A 23,311-nucleotide genomic window follows, 5' to 3' on the forward strand; every position below is an offset into this window, starting at 1 on the left:
CAGTGCGAGAGGCCCCAACTATAGAATCCTTCAAAAGTAGACTCAAGACTTTTCTGTTTACTCAAGCATTTCCATAATGTCTCTCTTAGTATCTTCATGCTTCTGTATTTTATGAAAATGTACTTCATTATTTTCTGTACTATATTATGCTATGTATCAGTTAAGCGCATTGGATCCTATTGGAGAAAGAGCGCTATATAAATAAAATTATTATTATATTATTACTAGTATATAATAAGGAATTTGCCCACTAGCACAAGAAACAAGCTGCCTAAGGTCGTGCCACAACCTGAAATGTCACCACATTTCATACAAATAGTAAGAATCTCAGATATTGGAGGGGCTCAAACCACAAAGAGCTGATCAATACGTAACATCTTTTTCTTGATGGAATCTCTTAAATACACTCTATGTGGATGATCTTCTTGGGAGATGAAAGTTACCTTTATGGGATTTGAACCATCCGCATTATCGTGAGTTGGGTATCTTATCCATCTATATTTATAGTGAGTAGGATACATATTCTCAAAGAGATAATGTGAACTGTGATGTAAAAGATACCTTAATATGCATTATATAAAACTTAAATTGTGAGTCTGGGTACGCTACACCACAACAGCAGTACATTCCCCATGTATAAAAGGGGATGTAATTTGGGATTGTGTGCATAAACTGTCCTACACATAGCTCTACTTTTGCATGGTTTCTACATCTATAATCTGGAGCAAAACATTTGGTGGTGCCAGAAGGAAAGAGAAAATAAAGTACCATCAAAATTGACCTCTTGAAAAGGGAGGAATTCTATATATAATTTACACTTTATTCATGTTATGTGTTGATCAGCATCTTGTGGTTTGAGCCATTCCAATTTTTGAGATTTTTGATATATCGTCCAGAGGCCACATCCAGGAGCACTGTGACGCAGACGATATCTTCGGATCGGACTGCATTACAGGCTGATCAGAACACACAATGAACGACACATGGGAGAGTTCAATAGTGCATAGGCACTGGCTGATGTGAACTATAGGTCAGTCCAGACCGCTGGATCAGACAACATATCGCCTAGTGTGTATTCAGCGTTAGGCATACAGTGAAATTAACTGCAAACCAAAAGCAATTATTTAAATCATATCTGCATATGCAATAACTTAAATGAAAAATCATAGCATTATGCAGATAATACCGAGATACACTTATAGTAAATAGAATTTTTTTTTCATGCAGATGGAACATCCTGCTCAAAAGTATGCCATCTGTCCTGACTCATTAAAGGCACTGAAATCATTTCTGTTTTCAACTAGAAAATAAATTCTGCAAAAAATAAAAAAATAAATATTTTAAATGCCACACACCTTGCCAGGAATGTGGTTCAGGCTATTCAACAAATCTATTTTTCACTAATTATGGTACTAAACTTAAGTGTTTTTTTGCCAGGTGTTATTGTCATTTTTCCATTACACACATGAAATTGGTATGCCTATTTTGTCAATTCTAGACAGATAGCTGTGTAACACTTACCACAACAACTGGAAGGATAACCATGAAGGCGAGTCCATACACAAACAAGACCTAGAAAAAAAAAAAAGCATGAAGACATGTCACATACAGCACAAACATGTTAATCTATGGGACTACAGTTCATTTAGTGATCTGAAACTCAAAATCAAGTCTAATTATGTAAGAACACAACTAATTACATCTTACACACATCCCTAATAAAGGACTTGTTAAATCAAGAGCTATGTTTTCAGTTTTACTAACTCACCAACATAGAATTTTTCTGGTCCACAATCCACGCCGGCAGGGCAATGCCAAAATTTGTAGCTTTAAAACGAATGATGAAAATATGTATGTAAACATTTATATTTTCAGGTTCATGAAATAAGTAGAAATATTTAAAACTAAAGAAAGATTGATAGGATAAGTTTGTATTTTAAGAATAAGAGTAATACAGTGATAGAATTATACCTTAGGCTATAAAAGTAGTATAGGCGCTTACCCTGTGGTCCATCTGGGTTACCAAATTCTTCCCAATTCTTTCTGGATTGTTCATCTGTTAAGCTAAAAATGAGCAATATACAGTAAATCATTATTCAGAGAGAAAGGGTATATCAAATTTAAGATGCCATGTGTCAAATCTTTTATTAACAACTATATACTGTTAAATGCAGACCAAGAAAAAGAGTACTAATGTACTATGGTACAATTTATCATTTCATTGTTACATCACACAGGTAACCTAATCTTTTTGTTAGGTTTCTTTTTTTAAAGTTGAATTTTATGAATGTTATGCTCTAATTAAATTTAGTATATACACAATTAAAGATTACCAGTCTCCTAACGTTCAGGTTACAATCCAAGCACACATAAAATAACAGGTGCCAAATGTATACCTGCTTTGTGAGCTGGCACTGCTGCCACCCAGTGACTGTGCCATTTGCATACATAATAGCTGGGCGGACATTTAGTATTCATACATCCAAGTACGCCCAGCAGTTCTGCACCCCCCCACTGACATTACTTACTCTGCCTGACAGAAGTGTCAGAAGTATTCATTTGTTCCTCTACACACTTATTTCTGCTACAGGATTCAGTTCACTGTACCTCGATCAATGTATCTCATTTGTATTGCACTTGTAAATGTCAATTTGGTTTTGCTTATCAAATGTTAAGGCCTGCATTTTCTATAAAGCTTTGACTATAATGGGGCTAGTTTCATCAGTAACAATGGACTGTATAGCTATTAGCATTAAGTAAATGTAGCGGAGGTCAAAGGTATGTATAGTGAAATATATTAATTTAAAATCCAAACTAATGAAGAAGCTGGTTTCAATAATTATTAACAAACGTATAGATAACTGGCACAGAACCCAGAGAATTAAAAAGTACCATTCCTTACAAGCATCTTGCATTACCAAAAACTGGCAAAACATTAAATAAAATATATTATAAGTTTGCATATGAGATTAATGAGCAGTAGAGCATTTACGATTGACCCAGGCTCCACAAAACATCAAAGTGGTATGAAATGCTTACGCTGCATAAGCCTTCGCTATCCGCATAAACATGACTTCATCTCCTCCTTTATCAGGGTGGAATTTCAGAGAAAGCAGGCGGTATTGTTTCTTAATTTCCGAGACAGTTGCACCCTTTGAATAAAAACAGTTACGTAAATTCTCCCAGCAAAGAAAAAATAAGATTTTAAACCTACCGGTAAATCTTTTTATCCTAGTCCGTAGAGGATGCTGGGGACTCCGTAAGGACCATGGGGTATAGACGGGCTAGATATGGGCACCTAAAAGAACTTTCTAGTATGGTGTGCACTGGCTCCTCCCTCTATGCCCCTCCTCCAGACCTCAGTTAGAGAACTGTGCCCAGAGGAGATGGACAACACTAGGAAAGGATTTTGTTAATCTAAGGGCAAGATTCATACCAGCCCACACCAATCGTACCATATAACCTGGAATACACATAACCAGTTAACAGTATGAACAAACAACAGTACCGGTCCAAGACAGAGTCTAACTGTAACATAACCCTTATGTAAGCAATAACTATATACAAGTCTTGCAGATTTTCCGCACTGGGACGGGCGCCCAGCATCCTCTACGGACTAGGAGAAAAAGATTTACCGGTAGGTTTAAAATCTTATTTTCTCTAACGTCCTAGAGGATGCTGGGGACTCCGTAAGGACCATGGGGTTTATACCAAAGCTCCCAATCGGGCGGGAGGGTGCGGATGACTCTGCAGCACCGACTGAGCAAATGCTAGGTCCTCATCAGCCAGGGTATCAAACTTGTAGAATTTAGCAAAAGTGTTTGACCCCGACCAAGTTGCTGCTCGGCAAAGCTGTAATGCCGAGACGCCCCGGGCAGCCGCCCAAGAAGAGCCCACCTTCCTAGTGGAATAGGCCTTTACTGAATGCGGTAACGGCAATCCAGCCGTAACATAAGCCTGCTGAATTGCGTTACAGATCCAGCGAGCAATAGTCTGCTTCGAAGCAGGCGCGCCAATCTTGTTGGCAGCATACAGGACAAACAATGCATCTGTTTTCCTAATTCTAGCCGTCCTTGCTACATAAATTTTTAAGGCCCCGACTACATCCAGGGACATGGAATCCTCCAAGTCACTCGTAGCCACAGGCACCACAATAGGTTGGTTCATATGAAATGAAGACACCACCTTGGGTAAAAATTGAGGACGAGTCCTCAATTCCGCTCTATCTACGTGAAAAATCAAGTAAGGGCTCTTGTAAGACAAGGCCGCCAATTCTGAGACACGCCTCGCAGATGCCAAGGCTAACAACATGACCACCTTCCAGGTGAGAAATTTCAACTCCACCGTTTTAAGGGGTTCAAACCAGTGTGATTTAAAAACTGCAACACCACGTTCAGGTCCCATGGTGCAACCGGGGGCACAAAAGGAGGCTGGATGTGTAGTACTCCTTTTACAAACGTCTGGACTTCTGGGAGAGAAACCAATTCCTTCTGAAAGAATATTGACAAGGCCGAAATCTGTACTTTAACAGAGCCTAACTTTAGGCCCATATCCACTCCTGTCTGTAGGAACTGGAGAAAACGACCCAGATGGAAATCTTCCGTAGGAGCATTCTTGGTTTCACACCAAGAGACATATTTCCGCCAGATACGGCGATAATGTTTTACCGGCACCTCCTTCCTAGCCTTTATTAGAGTAGGTATGACCTCCTCCGGAATACCCTTCTCCGCTAGGATCCGGCGTTCAACCGCCATGCCGTCAAACGTAACCGCGGTAAGTCTTGGTACATGCAGGGCCCCTGCTGTAACAGGTCTTTCCTTAGAGGAAGAGGCCAGGGATCTTCCGTGAGCATCTCCTGAAGATCTGAGTACCAGGCCCTTCGAGGCCAGTCTGGAACAATGAGTATTGTTTGTACTCTTTTTCGATTTATGATCCTCAACACTTTTGTGATGAGAGGAAGAGGAGGAAACACGTAGACCGACTGGAATACCCATGGTGTTACAGAGCGTCTACTGCTATTGCCTGAGGGTCCCGGGACCTGGCACAATACCTCCGAAGCTTCTTGTTGAGGCGTGACGCCATCATGTCTATTTGAGGAACTCCCCAGAGATCCGTTATCTCTGCAAAGACTTCTTGATGAAGTCCCCACTCTCCTGGATGGAGATCGTGTCTGCTGAGGAAGTCTGCTTCTCAGTTGTCCACTCCCGGAATGAAGACAGCTGACAGAGCGCTTACGTGATTTTCCGCCCAGCGAAGAATCCTGGTGGCTTCCGCCATCGCGACTCTGCTTCTTGTCCCGCCTTGGCGGTTCACCTGAGCTACTGCTGTGACATTGTCTGATTGAATCAGAACCGGTAGGTTGCGAAGAAGAATCTCCGCTTGTCGAAGGCCGTTGTATATGGCCCTTCGCTCCAACACGTTGATGTGTAGACAGGACTACTAGTCTGACCATAGTCCCTGAAACTTTCTTCCTTGGGTGACTGCTCCCCATCCTCGGAGGCTCGCGTCCGTGGTTACCAGGATCCAGTCCTGAATGCCGAACCTGCGACCCTCTAGAAGGTGAGCACTTTTCAGCCACCATAGAAGAGACACCCTGGCCCTTGGGGACAGTGTTATTTTTTGATGTAATTGTAGATGGGACCCGGACCATTTGTCCAGAAGATCCCATTGAAACGTCCTTGCATGGAACCTGCCGAAGGGAATGGCCTCGTAAGTTGCCACCATTTTCCCCAGAACCCGAGTGCATTGATGAGCTGACACTCTTTTCGGCTTCAGTAGTTCTCGGACCATGTTCTGGAGGTCCTGGACTTTTTCCAACGGGAGGAAAACTTTCTTTTGTTCCGTATCCAGTATCGTGCCAAGGAAGGCTAGTCGAGTTGTCGGAACCAACTGTGACTTTGGTAGATTGAGAATCCACCCATGTTGCTGAAGCACTCTCTGAGAGAGTGCCACGTTCTCCAGTAAGTGCTCTCTTGATCTCACTTTTATCAGATCGTCCAAGTATGGGATAATTGTGACTCCTCGCTTGCGCAGGATCACCATCATTTCCGCCATTATCTTGGTGAAAGTCCTCGGGGCCGTGGACAGCCCAAACGGCAACGTCTGAAACTGGTAATGACAATCCTGTACCGCGAATCTCAGGTACTCCTGATGAGAGGGATATATGGGGACATGAAGGTAAGCATCCTTTATGTCCAGTGACACCATAAAATCCCCCCCCTTCCAGGCAGGCTATCACCGCTCGGAGCGATTCCATCTTGAATTTGAATCTTTTCAGGTACAGGTTCAGGGATTTTAGGTTTAAAATGGGCCTGACCGAACCATCCGGCTTCGGGACCACAAATAGGGTTGAATAATACCCTTTTCCCTGTTGTCTCAGGGGAACCCTGATAATCACTCGCTGTTGACACAGCGTTTGAATTGCAGCTAGCACTACTTCCCGCTCTGGAGTAGAAGCTGGTAAGGCAGGCTTGAAAAATCAGCGTGGGGGCACCTCTTCGAATTCCAGCTTGTAGCCCTGGGAGACTAGTTCTATCACCCAAGGGTCCACGTCTGACTGAACCCAGACTTGGCTGAATAGTCGAAGGTGTGCCCCCACCTGAGCGGACTCCCGCAGGGGAGCCCCAGCGTCATGCGGTGGACTTAGCGGAAGCCGGGGAGGACTTCTGTTCTTGGGAACCAGCCGCAGCAGGTGTCCTCTTGCCTCTACCCTTACCTCTGGCGAGGAAAGAGGAGCCCCGACCTCTTCTGGATCTATGCGACCGAAAGGACTGCATCTGATATTGTGGGGGTTTCTTTTGCTGTTGGGGAACAAAAGGTAAAAAGGTCGACTTACCCGCGGTAGCTGTAGAGATCAGGTCCGCGAGGCCGTCCCCAAACAATACATCACCTTTGTAAGGTAAAACCTCCATATGCCTTTTTGAGTCTGCATCCCCCGTCCATTGGCGGATCCACAAGGCTCTTCTTGCCGAAATAGCCATAGCATTGGCTCTTGAACCCAGTAAACCAATGTCTCTTTGAGCGTCCCTCATATATAAGACTGCGTCCTTAATATGAGCTAATGTTAACAAAATTGTATCCCTATCTAGGGTATCAAGGTCAGCTGACAGTGTATCTGTCCAAGCTGCTACTGCACTACATACCCATGCCGACGCAATTGCCGGTCTAAGCAAAGTACCAGTATGAGTGTAGATAGACTTTAGTGTAGTCTCTTGCCTGCGGTCCGCAGGGTCCTTGAGGGCCGCTGTGTCAGGGGACGGTAGCGCCACCTTCTTGGAAAGGCGTGTTAAGGCTTTGTCCACTGTGGGAGAGGATTCCCAACGTATCCTGTCCTGTGTAGGGAAAGGGTACGCCATAAGAACCCTTTTGGGAATCTGCAGTTTCTTATCTGGAGTTTCCCAAGCTTTTTCACATAACTCATTAATTTCATGGGAAGGAGGAAAGTTTATAACTTGTTTCTTTCCCTTAAACATGTGTATCCTTGTGTCGGGCACCGAGGGCTCATCAGTGATATGTAACATCTTTTATTGCAATAATCATGCACTGAATACTTTGTCACCCTGGGGTGCAACCTTACTTCATCATAGTCGACACTGGAATCAGAGTCCGTGTCGGTATCTGTGTCCCTTATTTGTGAGAAGGGACGTTTCCGAGACCCCGACGGGTCCTGTGAGTCGGCACAATCTGTAGATTGATTACCTGCCGACGCTCTGGACTCTGCTTTGTCCAGTCTTTCATGCAGTGAAGCTACACTAGCATTTAACATATGCCACATATTCATCCAATCCTGAGTCGGCACCGCCGACTGAGAGACACCACTCATCTGTTCCACCTCCTCTTTGAATAAGCCTTCCGTTTCAGACATGCCAACACACGTACCGACACCCCACACACACACTGGGATATAACTATAAGGGGACAATTCCCCAAAGAAGGCCCTTTGGAGAGACAGAGAGAGAGTATGCCAGCACACACCAGCGCCAGCTGACCAAGGGAAAAAACAACAACCCAGATAGCGCTTTTACATATAAATGTATACAGAATTCCCCACTCACTGCGCTTTAAATATGTGCCCCCCCTCTCTTATTTTCAGCCCTCTGATGCTCAGCAGGGGAGAGTCCGGCCAGCCAGCGTTCTCTGCAGCTTCTGTGGAGAAAATGGCGCTGGTTAGTGCTGAGGGATCAAGCTCCGCCCCCTCGCGCGGCAGGCTTCGGTCCCGCTCGATATTTTGAAAAAAAATAATGGCGGGGATTCGTAGTTTACTGCCCCGCAGCCTAACTACATGCTTCTTGCCTAAAAACGAGGTTCATTTCGCGCCCTGCACCCATCAGTGCCATGTGTGTGTGTAAATGTGGGAGCAATGGCGCACAGCTACCTGCTGCGCGCTTACCTCATGCAGATCTGAAGTCTTCTGCCGCTAGACGTCTTCTTATGATCGGTCATACTCACCCGGCTTCTTTTTTCCGGCATCTGTGAGGATGGCGGCGCGGCTCCGGGACGAACCCCAGGGTGATACCGGTGTTCCGACTCCCTCTGGAGCTAATGGTGTCCAGTAGCCCAAGAAGCAGAGCCCTTAACTCTTAAGAAGTGGGTCTGCTTCTCTCCCCTCAGTCCCACGATGCAGGGAGTCTGTTGCCAGCAGAGCTCCCTGAAAATAAAAAACCTAACAAAATTATTTTTACAGAAAACTCAGGAGAGCTCCTGTAATGCACCCTATCTCCTCTGGCCACAAGATCTAACTGAGGTCTGGAGGAGGGGCATAGAGGGAGGAGCCAGTGCAACCCATACTAGAAAGTTCTTTTAGGTGCCCATATCTCCTGCGGAGCCCGTCTATACCCCATGGTCCTTACGGAGTCCCCAGCATCCTCTGGGACGTAAGAGAAATATTGGTAGGAGCATACTGTGATATTAGCCAATAAATAAGTAGACATTAATGGGTAGAATCAATTGGTTACGGGTTGAATTGTGTATTCTGTTTCCCCAGATAAAGTGCACGCAGCTATTAAATATCCGCGATCAAGCTGCAGGCAGCCCAGAGGCAGCAATTATTCATGTTTGGAAATGAATGTATTGTACTCCTAACTTCACAATGGTTTGTATTACACTGCTGCACCGACCCTCTTCCCTCCGCATCCCTCCGTAATGGTGTAGAGAGTTTAAAGAACTGGATAGCCCTGAATGTTATTACTTTACTTTCAATAGCAATAGCTGAAAATGTAAATCTCAGAGTTTAGTTGCCCTTTAATGTATGGAGCTTATATAACTTATATTTTTTAATGAATTTAGTTACTTACCGGATCTAAGCCTAACACTTCATATGGGTTGTATTCGTGATATTCTTTATCTGTTTTGGAAACTTTGTAGGCAAGAAAAAGAAATAATGCCCATCCAATCAGCAATACTACTTTTCTGTTCAAACATAAATAGGAAAAAAATAAAAATAAATATACAATATTTTGAAAGCATGCAGAAGTCCCGTACCTCTCATCACTCATACGCTATTGCCAGCTAAAACCAATTCTACATTGGTAACTACCAATCTGGAACGCAAGGTGCAAAACAGAAAGGAACCATTAAAGTCTGATGCCATAATACAAACATAGTTGGGGGTGATATCCCAGATTAGGAAGACCAACAAAAATAAGAACAATAAATTCTGTGCCTTTGGAAATGGATTTTATGCTTTTTTCATAAGAAGCAACTACAACATATATTTAAGGCATTGGATCACCAGCATTAATACAGAGTGGTCATGAAACACGTTTTTGGGAATAGTCCTCTAATTTCTATGATGCTGTTGTCTGAGCAGAGCACATCATATACCAACTTAAAGGTCTTGGTCCATAGATATGCAAAAAAAAATATTGACGTTGTAATTGGTTGCTTCGTTTCGGAGTTATGTGGCAAAACGTCCGCCTGCCATTTACAATGCATCACCACTGTACTCTGGAAAATGTAACAGTTGGTGAACTTCCCTGTGCACCTGCTGGGTGACCTGCACTTGAAACTGTGACAGTTATTGGTAGCCACCTACTACGCAGGTATTTTTCAAAACTTAATTCCTAAGAGGTGAAAAGGGGTAAAATGTTCCAACAAACAAAACTTTGCACGGCTGACACCGAGCACATCAGCTAGTTATTTCTTATTGTACTATTATATGATTGTATTTGTGCAAGCTGCAAAGCATGTGACACATAGGGCAGAATTCAACTGTTGTGTACGGCAGTTGTCCGTGCCGGGCGTCCGATGGAACAATTCAATTGTTGCTATCTTCGGGAGCGAACAGCTGCTGGTGCTGGCATTTCAGCTTGCATGCCCCGAGGTAGCAAGCTGAAATGAACAAAAAGTGACCAGTTTGGGCACTCAAACGGTACTTATCGCGTCATGCCCAGCACTTTGGTTGGGTTCAGCAGTTTTGAATTCCGCCCATAATGTAGAGTATTTCATCTAAAACATAGCCCCAAAATGACACAGGTGATAACATTTCTATTATTCACTTTCATTAACAGGTCCTAATAGTGCTATGTGAAAAGTTATATTTATTGTTTATAATCAGTGTTTATTTTACCGACAAAAGTTTTGACTAAAACTAATCGTTGACAACAGTTTTATTTCAGGACTAAAATGAAAATGGATATCCACCGACTAAATCTTGACTAAAAAAAATAAACTAAGACAAAATTTTAAATCCTTGTCAAAATTAACACTGGAAGTAGGGTTTTAAATTTTTAAAAGAACAATTACGTGTTCTAGATATTTGCAGAAAATAAATATGAAATGCTGTGAAGGAAATATGATTGTGTATTGCACTTGCTACTTCTAACAAAGGCAGTCATTTGTATATGATGTATGGGAGTAGCATAGTAAGTCAGACTCAGTATGTAACACATTCTCAGCCTGCTGAGCTAAGATTACTAAATGCATAGTTAAAAAGTTAGGCAAACCTCTCAAGGGAATTTTAAAGAAATGTTCTTCAGCAAAATCCATTACCGTATCAGTAAACTGTTTTCAAAGTGTTTACTAAAACAATGACTACAAATTAGACTAAAATTAAATCAGAGCAAAAAAAAAATAAAAAATAAAAAAGGGCCTTTAGAGCAGCTACAATTTTAAGACTAAAACTAAAATTTTAAATTAGTAACAGTAATGTCTACATCAGGCCTGGCAAACCCATGGCTCTCCAGCTGTCACAGCATGCCCTGCCACAGTTTTGCTATTAGAGAATGCTAAAACTGTGGCAGGGCATGCTGGGACAAGTAATTTCAAAAGAGCTGGAGAGTCACAGGATGGCCAGGCCTGGTTTACATCAACATATAGGTGAAACTTACTTACACCTCTTAAGGGAAGTACACATGGAGAGATCAGTGTTTAAAATCTAAGCAATCTGACTAGATTGCTTAGATTTTAAGCACGGATCTGTCGTGTGTATGCCCCCCAGCGATAGCGATGCGTATCGCCGGTGCTAGATTGAGCTCAATCTAGCAGGTCGCTCACTTCAGCGCTGTGTGAAGTGAGCTGCCGCCCGTCCCCCTCAGCACACATTGCGCTGTGCTGAGTGGGAGGAGAGATGTGTGCTGAGCGGTCTGTGTTAAGATCGCTCAGCACACATCTCTCCCGTCAGTACTGGCCTTAACTCTCAGCTGAGTGAGTACGGTATTTTTTGCCTGAACACCTTAGGGAGACAGTTGTGTTTCCCTGCAGGAACATAACTGGTCTGCCATTTGGATGTGTCAGACTGTTACAGCGCACCAGGATATAGAGTGATTAAATACACAAAACATTAAAATAAAAAAACACTAACATTGCTATTAAAAAAAAAAAGTGTACAGATAAAAATAATTCACTTACTTTAGAGTTGGAATTATATTTTGTTGTGGTTTTATAGACCTCAACTGATACCATAAACAGCTTCTGTATACATGACATATATTTTTCAGTCGAACTTGTTCTAAAAATAAAAAAAATTCAACAGTTCAGGAAGGGGTTAAAAATCAAGAGCTAAAACTACTTTAATGTGCGTCACCAGACTAGTGAAAACAAGTCCAAAAAATAATGAAAGTGAATGGACCTGTACACACACGCTTCTGACAAGTGTTTGCGTGACATCAATTTCAAAGTTAATGCTCACTAACAAAGAAGGTAAAGCTCTACATATACTATGCTGCAGCACAGTTTTGAGATGCAACTTAAATTCTGTGCTTCAACAAGTCATATTTTTTCAATGCCTGGTTGTACAAGGCCTTTAAAAGGGATCCGGTCTGAAGATCGACACTGTCTAGGTCGATAATGTTTAGATTGACAGTCACTAGGTCGACATGTGCTAGGTTGACAGGTCAAAAGGTCAACATGAGTTTTTCACTTTTTTTGAACTTTTTCATACTTTACCGTTCCAATCGTAGTCCACGTGGATCGTTATCTGTGCCGAGCGGAGCAAGTCACCTTGCCCGAAGCATGGTGAGCAAAGCGAGGGGACACTGTGAACTAATTCGGCTTCTTGGTCACTGTACGCAGAAAACGACACCCAAAAAATAAAATAAAAATCATGTCGACCTTTTGACCTGTCGACCCAGCACGTCGACCTAGAAACCCTGTCTACCTTCCAACCCTGTCGACCTATAGTGGTCGACCTAAACATTGTCGACCCAGACACTTTCGATTTGATGATCCACACCCCTTTAAAACGAGTTGGGTATGCTGTACCGGCCGGGATCCCGGAGGTCAGCATCCCGACGCCGGGATCTGGCCGCAGAATGCAGGCGGGGGAAGGGGGTAGCAGGCGAGCACAATGAAGCCACTTCCGGGGGTTGACTTTATGGACACCCAAGAGTGGGAATAGCCCCTGCTAGTCGGCATTAAGAGCCTGCGGGATGTCGGGATTGGTATTGTGACTGCCGGTCACATAACTACATCCCCTTTAAAACACATGTAAGTATCAACTGTACACTCCGTTTTAGTCAAATTACTGAGAAATGCATTACTTTTTAAAGTAACCCAATAATGCAGTTCTGAAACAAGCAACATAAACAACAGAGTAAAACTGGCCATACAACTAAAAGATTATCTTTCCAACTATCCCACTTGTGAGCTAGTTGGAACATACATATGGTAATCTGGAAATCTATGGGAGCCATTGCTTGATTGCAACTAGTCGACTGTCATTGGCTCCCATACATTACCAGTTGGATGGCTGGAAAGATCATCTTTAGGTGTATGGCCAGCTTTAATCCTAACTAAGGGAAAGGTGAATATGTTCTTTTGACAATCACAAAGTAGAATAACACTGAAATGAGTATCTTACAGTATCTTGTAATAACGTTGTAAGGATGTGCAAAGTTCAGCCTGCCTTCTGTTCACACAGCAGTCTGTTACAACATCTTTAAAGGAACTTCACGAAAGCTCTTTGCAATGGTTATAATTACTGTAGCAATTATATGAGATGGCTCCCTAAATGTATAGAACAACTGGAGCAGAAACATCTGTTGGCAATTTCTAGATGTGTCAGGCATCTGAATAGTCTTTCTAGTGACAAATCTACATGCAAAAAAGTATACAATCATGGCATGTACTTTCCTGTTAAGTGAAAGCAATAAAAATTGGAGCAAGTGTAGACACTGACAGGTATGTTCTACAATTTATCATTGTTGGGTTGCTTCCTCAGCCAGGCACCCAAGCAAGCATAACAGGAGAAAAAGATTGCAATAACATCTAATAAAAGTACATGTTCTACTGTTTAAACTAGAGCACAGAGTTATAAAAGAAGAAGGGTGACATAGTACTATCATGCAACTAAATAGGGCTTTGCAAACCAAAACATATAAAAGTGGCTAACTGATAAGATACACAGGACCTAATACAGAGATGTACACAGGACATAATACAGAGCTGTACGTACCCCGACGTTTACTCACATCGTCAATATCTTTAGATCTGCACATGTGCAGATCTGGGGCTGCAATGTCACAAACGCTGCAGTATGATTGACATGCTGCTGGCGTTTGGGGACAGAGACAGGAAGTGTTCCTGAAAACAGGGGGTGTGTCAACCCTATTTTCCAGGACATGCTAAAGCCAACTGCTGTGTCTTTGGACGCAGCTTTACTGGCCCCAGCTGCGCAACTTAGCCAGACATCATGAGTAACCCGGGGGTCACGCAGTTGATCCGATGCTGCGTCCTCTGACACAGCAGCCAGCAAAGGGCATCTTTTAACTCAAGATGCCTCCAAAGACACAGCAGCGATGCTGTGTCCATTTCTGAATCTGGCCCAGACATTACAATGTAAAGGTATGCACTACAGACATGATGTAGTGTCTAGTTCAAGCTCTTTGTCCTAAAATTCTCTACTGAACGCTGCGCAGAAAGTGTGGAGAGACTATAGCTGTTCATGATGGAGAGGAGGAAAGAAATGAACTGTTTACTTTTAGTTCTGTATTTGCTCAGCTGAAATGGGACACCAGGATAGGAATAAACTCATTATTTTACCTGTGTGCATTAATACATGACATTTCCAATGTTTGGGTAAAAGAAAAAGACATAACACGTATGCCATTTTTCTTACATACTGATAAAATAAGTAGTGATGAGCGGATTCGGTTTTACTCGGTTTTACTCGGTTTTACTCGGTTCTCAAAACGGCATCTTATTGGCTCACGGATGTCACGTGTTTTGGATAGCCAATAAGATGCCGTTTTGAGAACCGAGTAAAACCGAGTAAAACCGAGTAAAACCGAACCTCGCTCATCACTAAAAATAAGTAGGTGTGCGTTATTCATGATTATCCAAACTGTGGAATACAAAACTTATTTTTATTTAGTACAGACCAAGTTATTTGGTTAAAAAAAAAAAAGGGTATATTATATTTCAAAGACTATTTCTCATACGTCCTAGAGGATGCTGGGAACTCCGTAAGGACCATGGGGTATAGACGGATCCGCAGGAGCTTGGGCACACTATAAAGACTTAAACTGGGTGTGAACTGGCTCCTCCCTCTATGCCCCTCCCCCAGACCTCAGTTAGACTTTGTGCCCAGGAGTGATGGGTCACACACTAGGGGAGCTCTCCTGAGTTTCTCTAAAAGACTTTATGTTAGGTTTTTTATTTTCAGGTAGACCTACAGTAAGGGGGGAGAAGCAGGACCTACTACTTCTTAGTTTAAAGGCTCTGCTTCTCGGCTAATGGACACCATTAGCTCCAGAGGGTTCGATCACTTGGTGCGCCTAGATGCTTGTTCCCGGAGCCGCGCCGTAAACCCCCTCACAGAGGCCAGAAGACAGAAGCCGGGTGAGTATTAGAACAGAAGGCTTCAGTGACGGCAGAAGACTTCAGTAACGGAGGTACAGCGGTCGCGCTGCGCTCCATGCTCCCACACAACGGCACTCACAGGGTGCAGGGCGCTGGGGGGGAGCGCCCTGGGAGGCAGGTTACTGTTTTACTAAGACTGGCTTTGAAAGCGTGTTCGGTGCCTGGGCACAGTATCTCATTCCCCCGCCAGCATGTTAGAGCGCGCTACGCGCCATTGACCCCCTGCCGACGGCTTTCACGGGGTGCAGGGCGCTGGGGGGGGGGGGGGGGGGGAGCGCCCTGAGCAGCAAGTTACAATTTCTTTGTTGAGGGCAAAAAGTGTTTTATGTTGGCGCTGCCGGGGCTCCGTGTCCCAGACCCCCGCCAGTGCGTGTTAGCGCACTGCACGCCTTTTCTCCCCCGCCGCCGGCTTCCATGGGTGCAGGGCGCTGGGGAGGGGAGGGGGGGGGGGTTATGGGCGCCCTGGGCAGCATATTTAATATGTTGATGAGCCCCCGGCACAGCGCGCGATTCCGCCAGTCATAGCGGCGGTCGCGCGCCGCGCCGGTGCTCCCACACACCAACGTTTTACTTGGGTGCAGGGCGCCCTGAACAGCAGTTTGATGGTATATAGTGTATTTACACTATATACGAGTCCAGCCTGTATATTTATGATAAGGGGCTAGAGCGCGCCGGGAAGGGGCGGAGCTTAGCCCTCACAGAGGAGTCAGCGCCATTTTCCTCAGATCCCCGCCAGGACTTGCTGTATAGTAAGGTGGAGGGGGGGGGGGGGGGGGCGCACAGTGTTTTAATGCTATATGGGTGTCATACAGCATTATGTTTGATAATGGACGCATAATCCTTGTTGTAATACATAAATTCACTGTTTCCCTTTTTGTTTACCCACTATCGGTTAGTCGACATATGTCGGCAGGTGTGAGGGCTTGGTCACGAGCTGCTGTGGGGATAATTGTTGGCTTCACTGGCGCATGGCGATACTTGATTCGGTAAATTAAGTATTAGCAAATTGGTGTTTGTGTGCTTAAAACAGTAAACACGATAGGGGAAATAGTTGTTTGTGGATGCCCTGTCAGCATCAACGGTATTTCCTGGGTTAAAAAAATAAGAATATACTTACCGATAATTCTATTTCTCGTAGTCCGTAGTGGATGCTGGGGACTCCGTCAGGACCATGGGGAATAGCGGCTCCGCAGGAGACAGGGCACAAAAATAAAGCTTTAGGATTAGGTGGTGTGTACTGGCTCCTCCCCCTATGACCCTCCTCCAAGCCTCAGTTAGGATACTGTGCCCGGACGAGCGTACACAATAAGGAAGGATATTGAATCCCGGGTAAGACTCATACCAGCCACACCAATCACACCGTATAACTTGTGATCTGAACCCAGTTAACAGTATGACAAACGTAGGAGCCTCTGAACAGACGGCTCACAACAATAACAACCCGAATTTGTTTGTAACAATAACTATGTACAAGTATTGCAGACAATCCGCACTTGGGATGGGCGCCCAGCATCCACTACGGACTACGAGAAATAGAATTATCGGTAAGTAAATTCTTATTTTCTCTAACGTCCTAAGTGGATGCTGGGGACTCCGTCAGGACCATGGGGATTATACCAAAGCTCCCAAACGGGCGGGAGAGTGCGGATGACTGCAGCACCGAATGAGAGAACTCAAGGTCCTCCTCAGCCAGGGTATCAAATTTGTAGAATTTTGCAAACGTGTTTGCCCCTGACCAAGTAGCAGCTCGGCAGAGTTGTAATGCCGAGACCCCCCGGGCAGCCGCCCAGGATGAGCCCACTTTCCTTGTGGAATGGGCCTTGATAGATTTAGGTTGTGGCAAGCCTGCCACAGAATGTGCAAGTTGAATTGTGCTACAAATCCAACGAGCAATGGTCTGCTTAGAAGCAGGAGCACCCATCTTGTTGGGTGCATACAATATAAACAGTGAGTCAGACTTTCTGACTCCCGCCGTTCTTGAAATATATATTTTCAATGCCCGGACCACGTCCAACAACTTGGAATCCTCCAAATCGTTAGTAGCCGCAGGCACCACAATAGGCTGGTTCAGGTGAAACGCTGACACCACCTTAGGCAGAAAATGAGGACGCGTCCGCAGTTCTGCCCTGTCCGTATGGAAAATCAGATATGGGCTCTTATATGATAAAGCCGCCAATTCTGATACTCTCCTGGCTGAAGCCAGGGCCAGTAGCATGGTTACTTTCCATGTAAGATACTTCAACTCCACCGATTTGAGCGGCTCAAACCAATGGGATTTGAGAAAATCCAAGACTACATTAAGATCCCACGGTGCTACTGGGGGCACAACCGGGGGCTGTATATGTAGTACTCCTTTTACAAAAGTCTGGACTTCAGGAACTGAAGCCAATTCTTTCTGGAAGAAAATCGACAGGGCCGAAATTTGAACCTTAATGGACCCCAATTTGAGGCCCATAGACAATCCTGTTTGCAGGAAATGTAGGAATCGACCCAGTTGAAATTCCTCCGTGGGGGCCTTCCTGGCCTCACACCACGCAACATATTTCCTCCAAATGCGGTGATAATGTTGTGCAGTCACCTCCTTCCTGGCTTTTACCAGTGTAGGAATGACCTCTTCCGGAATGCCTTTTTCCCTTAGAATTCGGCGTTCAACCGCCATGCCGTCAAACGCAGCCGCGGTAAGTCTTGGAATAGACACGGTCCCTGCTGAAGCAGGTCCCGTCTTAGAGGTAGAGGCCACGGATCCTCCGTGAGCATCTCTTGAAGTTCCGGGTACCAAGTTCTTCTTGGCCAATCCGGAGCCACTAGTATCGTTCTTACTCCCTTTTGCCGTATAATTCTCAGTACTTTTGGTATGAGAGGCAGAGGAGGGAACACATACACTGACTGGAACACCCACGGTGTTACCAGAGCGTCCACAGCTATTGCCTGAGGGTCTCTTGACCTGGCGCAATACCTGTCCAGTTTTTTGTTGAGGCGGGACGCCATCATATCCACCATTGGTTTTTCCCAACGGTTCACAATCATGTGGAAGACTTCTGGATGAAGTCCCCACTCTCCCGGGTGTAGATCGTGTCTGCTGAGGAAGTCTGCTTCCCAGTTGTCCACTCCCGGAATGAATACTGCTGACAGTGCTATCACATGATCTTCCGCCCAGCGAAGAATCCTTGCAGCTTCTGCCATTGCTGTCCTGCTTCTTGTGCCGCCCTGTCTGTTTACGTGGGCGACTGCCGTGATGTTGTCCGACTGGATCAACACCGGCTGACCCTGAAGCAGGGGTTTTGCCAGACTTAGAGCATTGTAAATCGCTCTTAGCTCCAGTATATTTATGTGAAGAGACATCTCCAGGCTTGACCATACTCCCTGGAAGTTTCTTCCCTGTGTGACCGCTCCCCAGCCTCTCAGACTGGCATCCGTGGTCACCAGGACCCAGTCCTGTATGCCGAATCTGCGGCCCTCTAACAGATGAGCACTCTGCAACCACCACAGAAGAGACACCCTTGTCCGTGGTGATAAGGTTATCCGCTTCGTGCGTGGAATCTGCCGAATGGAATCGCTTCGTAAGAAGCCACCATCTTTCCCAGGACTCTTGTGCATTGATGCACAGACACTTTCCCTGGTTTTAGGAGGTTCCTGACAAGTTCGGATAACTCCCTGGCTTTCTCCTCCGGAAGAAACACCTTTTTCTGAACCGTGTCCAGAATCATTCCCAGGAACAGCAGACGTGTCGTCGGGGTCAACTGAGATTTTGGAAAATTCAGAATCCACCCGTGTTGTTGCAGCACTAGTCGGGTTAGTGCTACTCCGTCCTCCAGCTGTTCTCTGGACCTTGCCCTTATCAGGAGATCGTCCAAGTAAGGGATAATTAATACGCCTCTTCTTCGCAGAAGAATCATCATTTCGGCCATTACCTTGGTAAAGACCCGAGGTGCCGTGGACAATCCAAACGGCAGCGTCTGAAACTGATAATGACAGTTTTGCACCACGAACCTGAGGTACCCTTGATGTGAAGGGCAAATTGGGACATGCAGGTAAGCATCCTTTATGTCCAGGGACACCATAAAGTCCCCTTCTTCCAGATTCGCTATCACTGCTCTGAGTGACTCCATCTTGAACTTGAATTTTTGTATGTACAGGTTCAAAGATTTCAGATTTAGAATAGGTCTTACCGAGCCGTCCGGCTTCGGTACCACAAATAGCGTGGAGTAATACCCCTTTCCCTGTTGTAGGAGGGGTACCTTGACTATCACCTGCTGAGAAAACAGCTTGTGAATGGCTTCCAATACCGTCGCCCTGTCTGAGGGAGACGTTGGCAAAGCAGACTTTAGGAACCTGCGAGGGGGAGACTTCTCGAATTCCAACTTGTAACCCTGAGATACTACCTGCAGGATCCAGGGGTCCACCTGTGAGCAAGCCCACTGTGCGCTGAAATTCTTGAGTCGACCCCCCACCGCTCCTGAGTCCGCTTGTAAGGCCCCAGCGTCATGCTGAGGGCTTTGCAGAACCCTGAGAGGGCTTCTGTTCCTGGGCAGGGGCTGCTTGCTGCCCTCTCTTACCCCTTCCTCTGCCCCGAGGCAGATATGACTGTCCTTTTGTCCGCTTGTTCTTATAGGACCGAAAGGACTGAGGCTGAAAAGACGGTGTCTTTTTCTGTTGGGAGGGGGTCTGAGGTAAAAAGGTGGATTTTCCGGCAGTTGCCGTGGCCACCAGATCCGATAGACCGACGCCAAATAATTCCTCCCCTTTATACGGCAATACTTCCATATGTCGTTTGGAATCCGCATCACCTGACCACTGTCGCGTCCATAAGCTCCTTCTGGCAGATATGGACATCGCATTTACTCTCGATGCAAGAGTGCAAATATCTCTCTGAGCATCTCGCATATAAAGGAAAGCATCCTTTAATTGCTCTATAGTCAATAAAATACTGTCCCTATCCAGGGTATCAATATTTTCAGTCAGGGAATCCAACCAGACGACCCCAGCACTGCACATCCAGGCTGAGGCGATGGCTGGTCGCAGTATAACACCAGTATGTGTGTATACTTTTTAGGGTAATTTCCAGTTTCCTATCAGCTGGATCCCTGAGGGCGGCCGTATCAGGAGACGGTAACGCCACTTGTTTTGATAAGCGTGTGAGCGCCTTATCCACCCTAGGGGGTGTTTCCCAGCGCGCCCTAACCTCTGGCGGGAAAGGGTATAATGCTATTAACTTTTTTGAAATTAGCACTTTTCTATCTGGGTTAACCCACGCTTCATCACATACATCATTTAATTCCTCTGATTCAGGAAAAACTACAGGTAGTTTTTTCACCCCCCACATAATACCCCTTTTTGTGGTACTTGCAGTATCAGAGATATGCAAAGCCTCCTTCATTGCCGTGATCATATAACGTGTGGCCCTACTTGAAAATACGTTTGTTTCATCACCGTCGACACTAGATTCAGTGTCTGTGTCTGGGTCTGTGTCGACCGACTGAGGTAAAGGCCGCTTTACAGCCCCTGACGGTGTCTGAGACGCCTGGGCAGGTACTAACTGGTTTGCCGGCCGTCTCATGTCGTCAACTGATTTTTGTAATGTGCTGACATTATCACGTAATTCCATAAACAAAGCCATCCATTCCGGTGTCGACTCCCTGGGGGGTGACATCACCATTATCGGCAATTGCTCTGCCTCCACACCAACATCGTCCTCATACATGTCGACACACACGTACCGACACACAGCAGACACACAGGGAATGCTCTTATCGAAGACAGGACCCCACTAGCCCTTTGGGGAGACAGAGGGAGAGTTTGCCAGCACACACCCAAGCGCTAAAATATATATGGTGTCAAAGTCAGAAAAATATCTCTATGCACACTACCATATTTGCACCTCACACAGGTCCGTGCTGCGCATGCGTGCGCTCTCCCGTACGTGCGCATACTCACAGTCGCGGGCACCCGCAGGCGCACGGTATGCGTATTTACGGTAGAGTTTATGTGATCGTAGCGTGCGACTCAATCGTTACATATTTTCACTATATAATGTATTTTGTAGATCATGGTCCCTTTGATAGATTCTGAAAGTTTAGTTAACATAGCATGTTCCTGAACAGAGAGATCCCTCTTTGTATTGTACGAAGGGTCTAACAGGGGTCATACAGTGGTGTTTGGTACCCATCGGAAGAGTATTTAAATAGCAATATTCCGGTGTTGGTTTGGAGCGGATTAATCGCTCGTGCGAATAGTTATGGACATAAGAAGTTTATGTCCATTTACTATTTGTTCTTATTTAGTCATGCGGCGGGAAACTCAGTGTCCCACCCACCTGAACAGTTGGAAGCAGTCACAGCCCACCTGTATGAATCAACCTATGACCTTTTGTTATAATGCGAAGCCGAATTCCTGTGTCCAATGAACAATGAGATTGTAGGGACCATTGAATTGCATTGTGTGTGGGGCATAAATAGGCAGGCCGACCATATCCAGTTCACTCTCTTCAACGGTTCTCATTGCTGATAATCGGGAGCTGGATATCGAGGCGCATGCGATCGTTTCCCCTTGTGCGTAAGTGTTTCTCCGCAGCTATATTGATCTTCTTGTTATTGTGGGCCAATTTCTCTTTCTCTCTCTCTCTCTCTCCTCCTCTTTTTCTCTTATTTTCCCTTAAATAGTAATTGTATTATATTTCCTGTGTAGTTATCTGGTTAGGTAGTCTATGTTATATTGTAGTGTATGATTTGTATTTGTATTAATTCTTTTGCAAGTATATCATTCAAAATATATACATATTAGGCGTTGGACCCTAAGCCCAGGTATCTGTGTATTTCTTATAGTGTCTAGTATTCTCAGAGCGTCGGTGACGCTCAAACAGCTTTTAAGTTAATAAGGTTACACTAGGTTGCATCTACACCCTATCTCTACACTAAGGTTTTACAGCATACTGCATTGTATATGGTTTAGATACAAAGGTTTAACATTGTGAGCGTCAGCGCCGCTGGTGATCTCCTCGTGGTCCCGAGCGTCCGCTACGCTATAGCGAATCATTACGTTAGTCAGCAGCCAATAGCGTGCCTGCCAGTGATCTCTTGGCCGTGAGCGAACGTGACGCTTGAGCGTCTCGACTACGGCTAAGCGATTGTTACGCAACGTGCGTACCCTTACGGTACTTCATACGTAGATAGCGTACAGTGTTCTTAGACCTCATAAAGGGTATTATATAAGATAAATATTTAGCTTTGTCTATTGGCGGCTCGCCCGTCCTTCACATATCTGCACTAGGTAATTTCAGCAGACATTATCCAGCAGCAAAGGGCGGGAGATCATATTCCTCGTAGTGCTGTTTGGATAAGCGTCTGCTTCTCTTAGTAAAGGGTGCTGAAGGAATCCGGGACCGGAGGTAAGAACAAAACGATAGTCTCATTTAAAACTGTTTATTTTTCTGTCTTGCGTACACACGCACGCACATATATATCTGCATTTCTTTTTCATTTGTGTATTTTCGTATATCACTCTTCTGTTTGCCTTTTTATAATTGATAAACGTGCTGAGAGAGATTTGCCGCTATTTTAATAGTTTAAGAGTAAAAAGGTAATATAGTTAAAGTATAGACAAACACACAGCTGTGCCTGAGAGACAAGGCGAAGTCAGTGTGGTGCGTGGTAGATGATAAAGGATCATCTACATTGATAAACGTATAAATTGTGTTACGGTGGATCTTTGCTTTGCGTACATGTGTCTCTAACAAAGGACTGAGATTTGTGTACGCAATCCAAGGGCCGACGCACGCAGCGTATATTACGCAACGGAGCGTACGGGTACGCCCACGTAACTCAAATCACAAGCGTTAAAAAAAAATTCAACGCGATAAATAGCGCAACGCGGTAAATAACGCAAGGCGATAAATCGCGCAAATCTATTTTAACATTCAAATTTTAAATTAATAGATCCTTCTCCTAATTTGTAACACATCTGGTCTGAAGAAAATTTCTGCGCAGAAATAGAAATAGAAACAAAAGTGTATATGTGG

General features: G+C 44.8%; 1 protein-coding gene across 1 annotated transcript in view; it reads right to left on the reverse strand.

Moving 5' to 3' along the window:
• SEC63 (SEC63 homolog, protein translocation regulator) overlaps window positions 1–23,311 on the reverse strand; it is a 171,811-nt gene that overhangs the window by 101,879 nt on the left and 46,621 nt on the right. Inside the window, exons 2-7 of the mRNA XM_063917073.1 lie at window positions 11,848–11,947; window positions 9,294–9,408; window positions 3,040–3,152; window positions 2,003–2,064; window positions 1,769–1,827; window positions 1,522–1,572 (exon numbers count right to left, since the gene is read on the reverse strand). Coding sequence (XP_063773143.1) covers window positions 1,522–1,572; window positions 1,769–1,827; window positions 2,003–2,064; window positions 3,040–3,152; window positions 9,294–9,408; window positions 11,848–11,947 — 500 coding nt within the window. The remainder of the gene's footprint in view (window positions 1–1,521; window positions 1,573–1,768; window positions 1,828–2,002; window positions 2,065–3,039; window positions 3,153–9,293; window positions 9,409–11,847; window positions 11,948–23,311) is intronic.

This window comes from Pseudophryne corroboree, chromosome 4 (genome assembly GCF_028390025.1).
Source record: "Pseudophryne corroboree isolate aPseCor3 chromosome 4, aPseCor3.hap2, whole genome shotgun sequence".
Classification (NCBI taxonomy): domain Eukaryota; kingdom Metazoa; phylum Chordata; class Amphibia; order Anura; family Myobatrachidae; genus Pseudophryne; species Pseudophryne corroboree.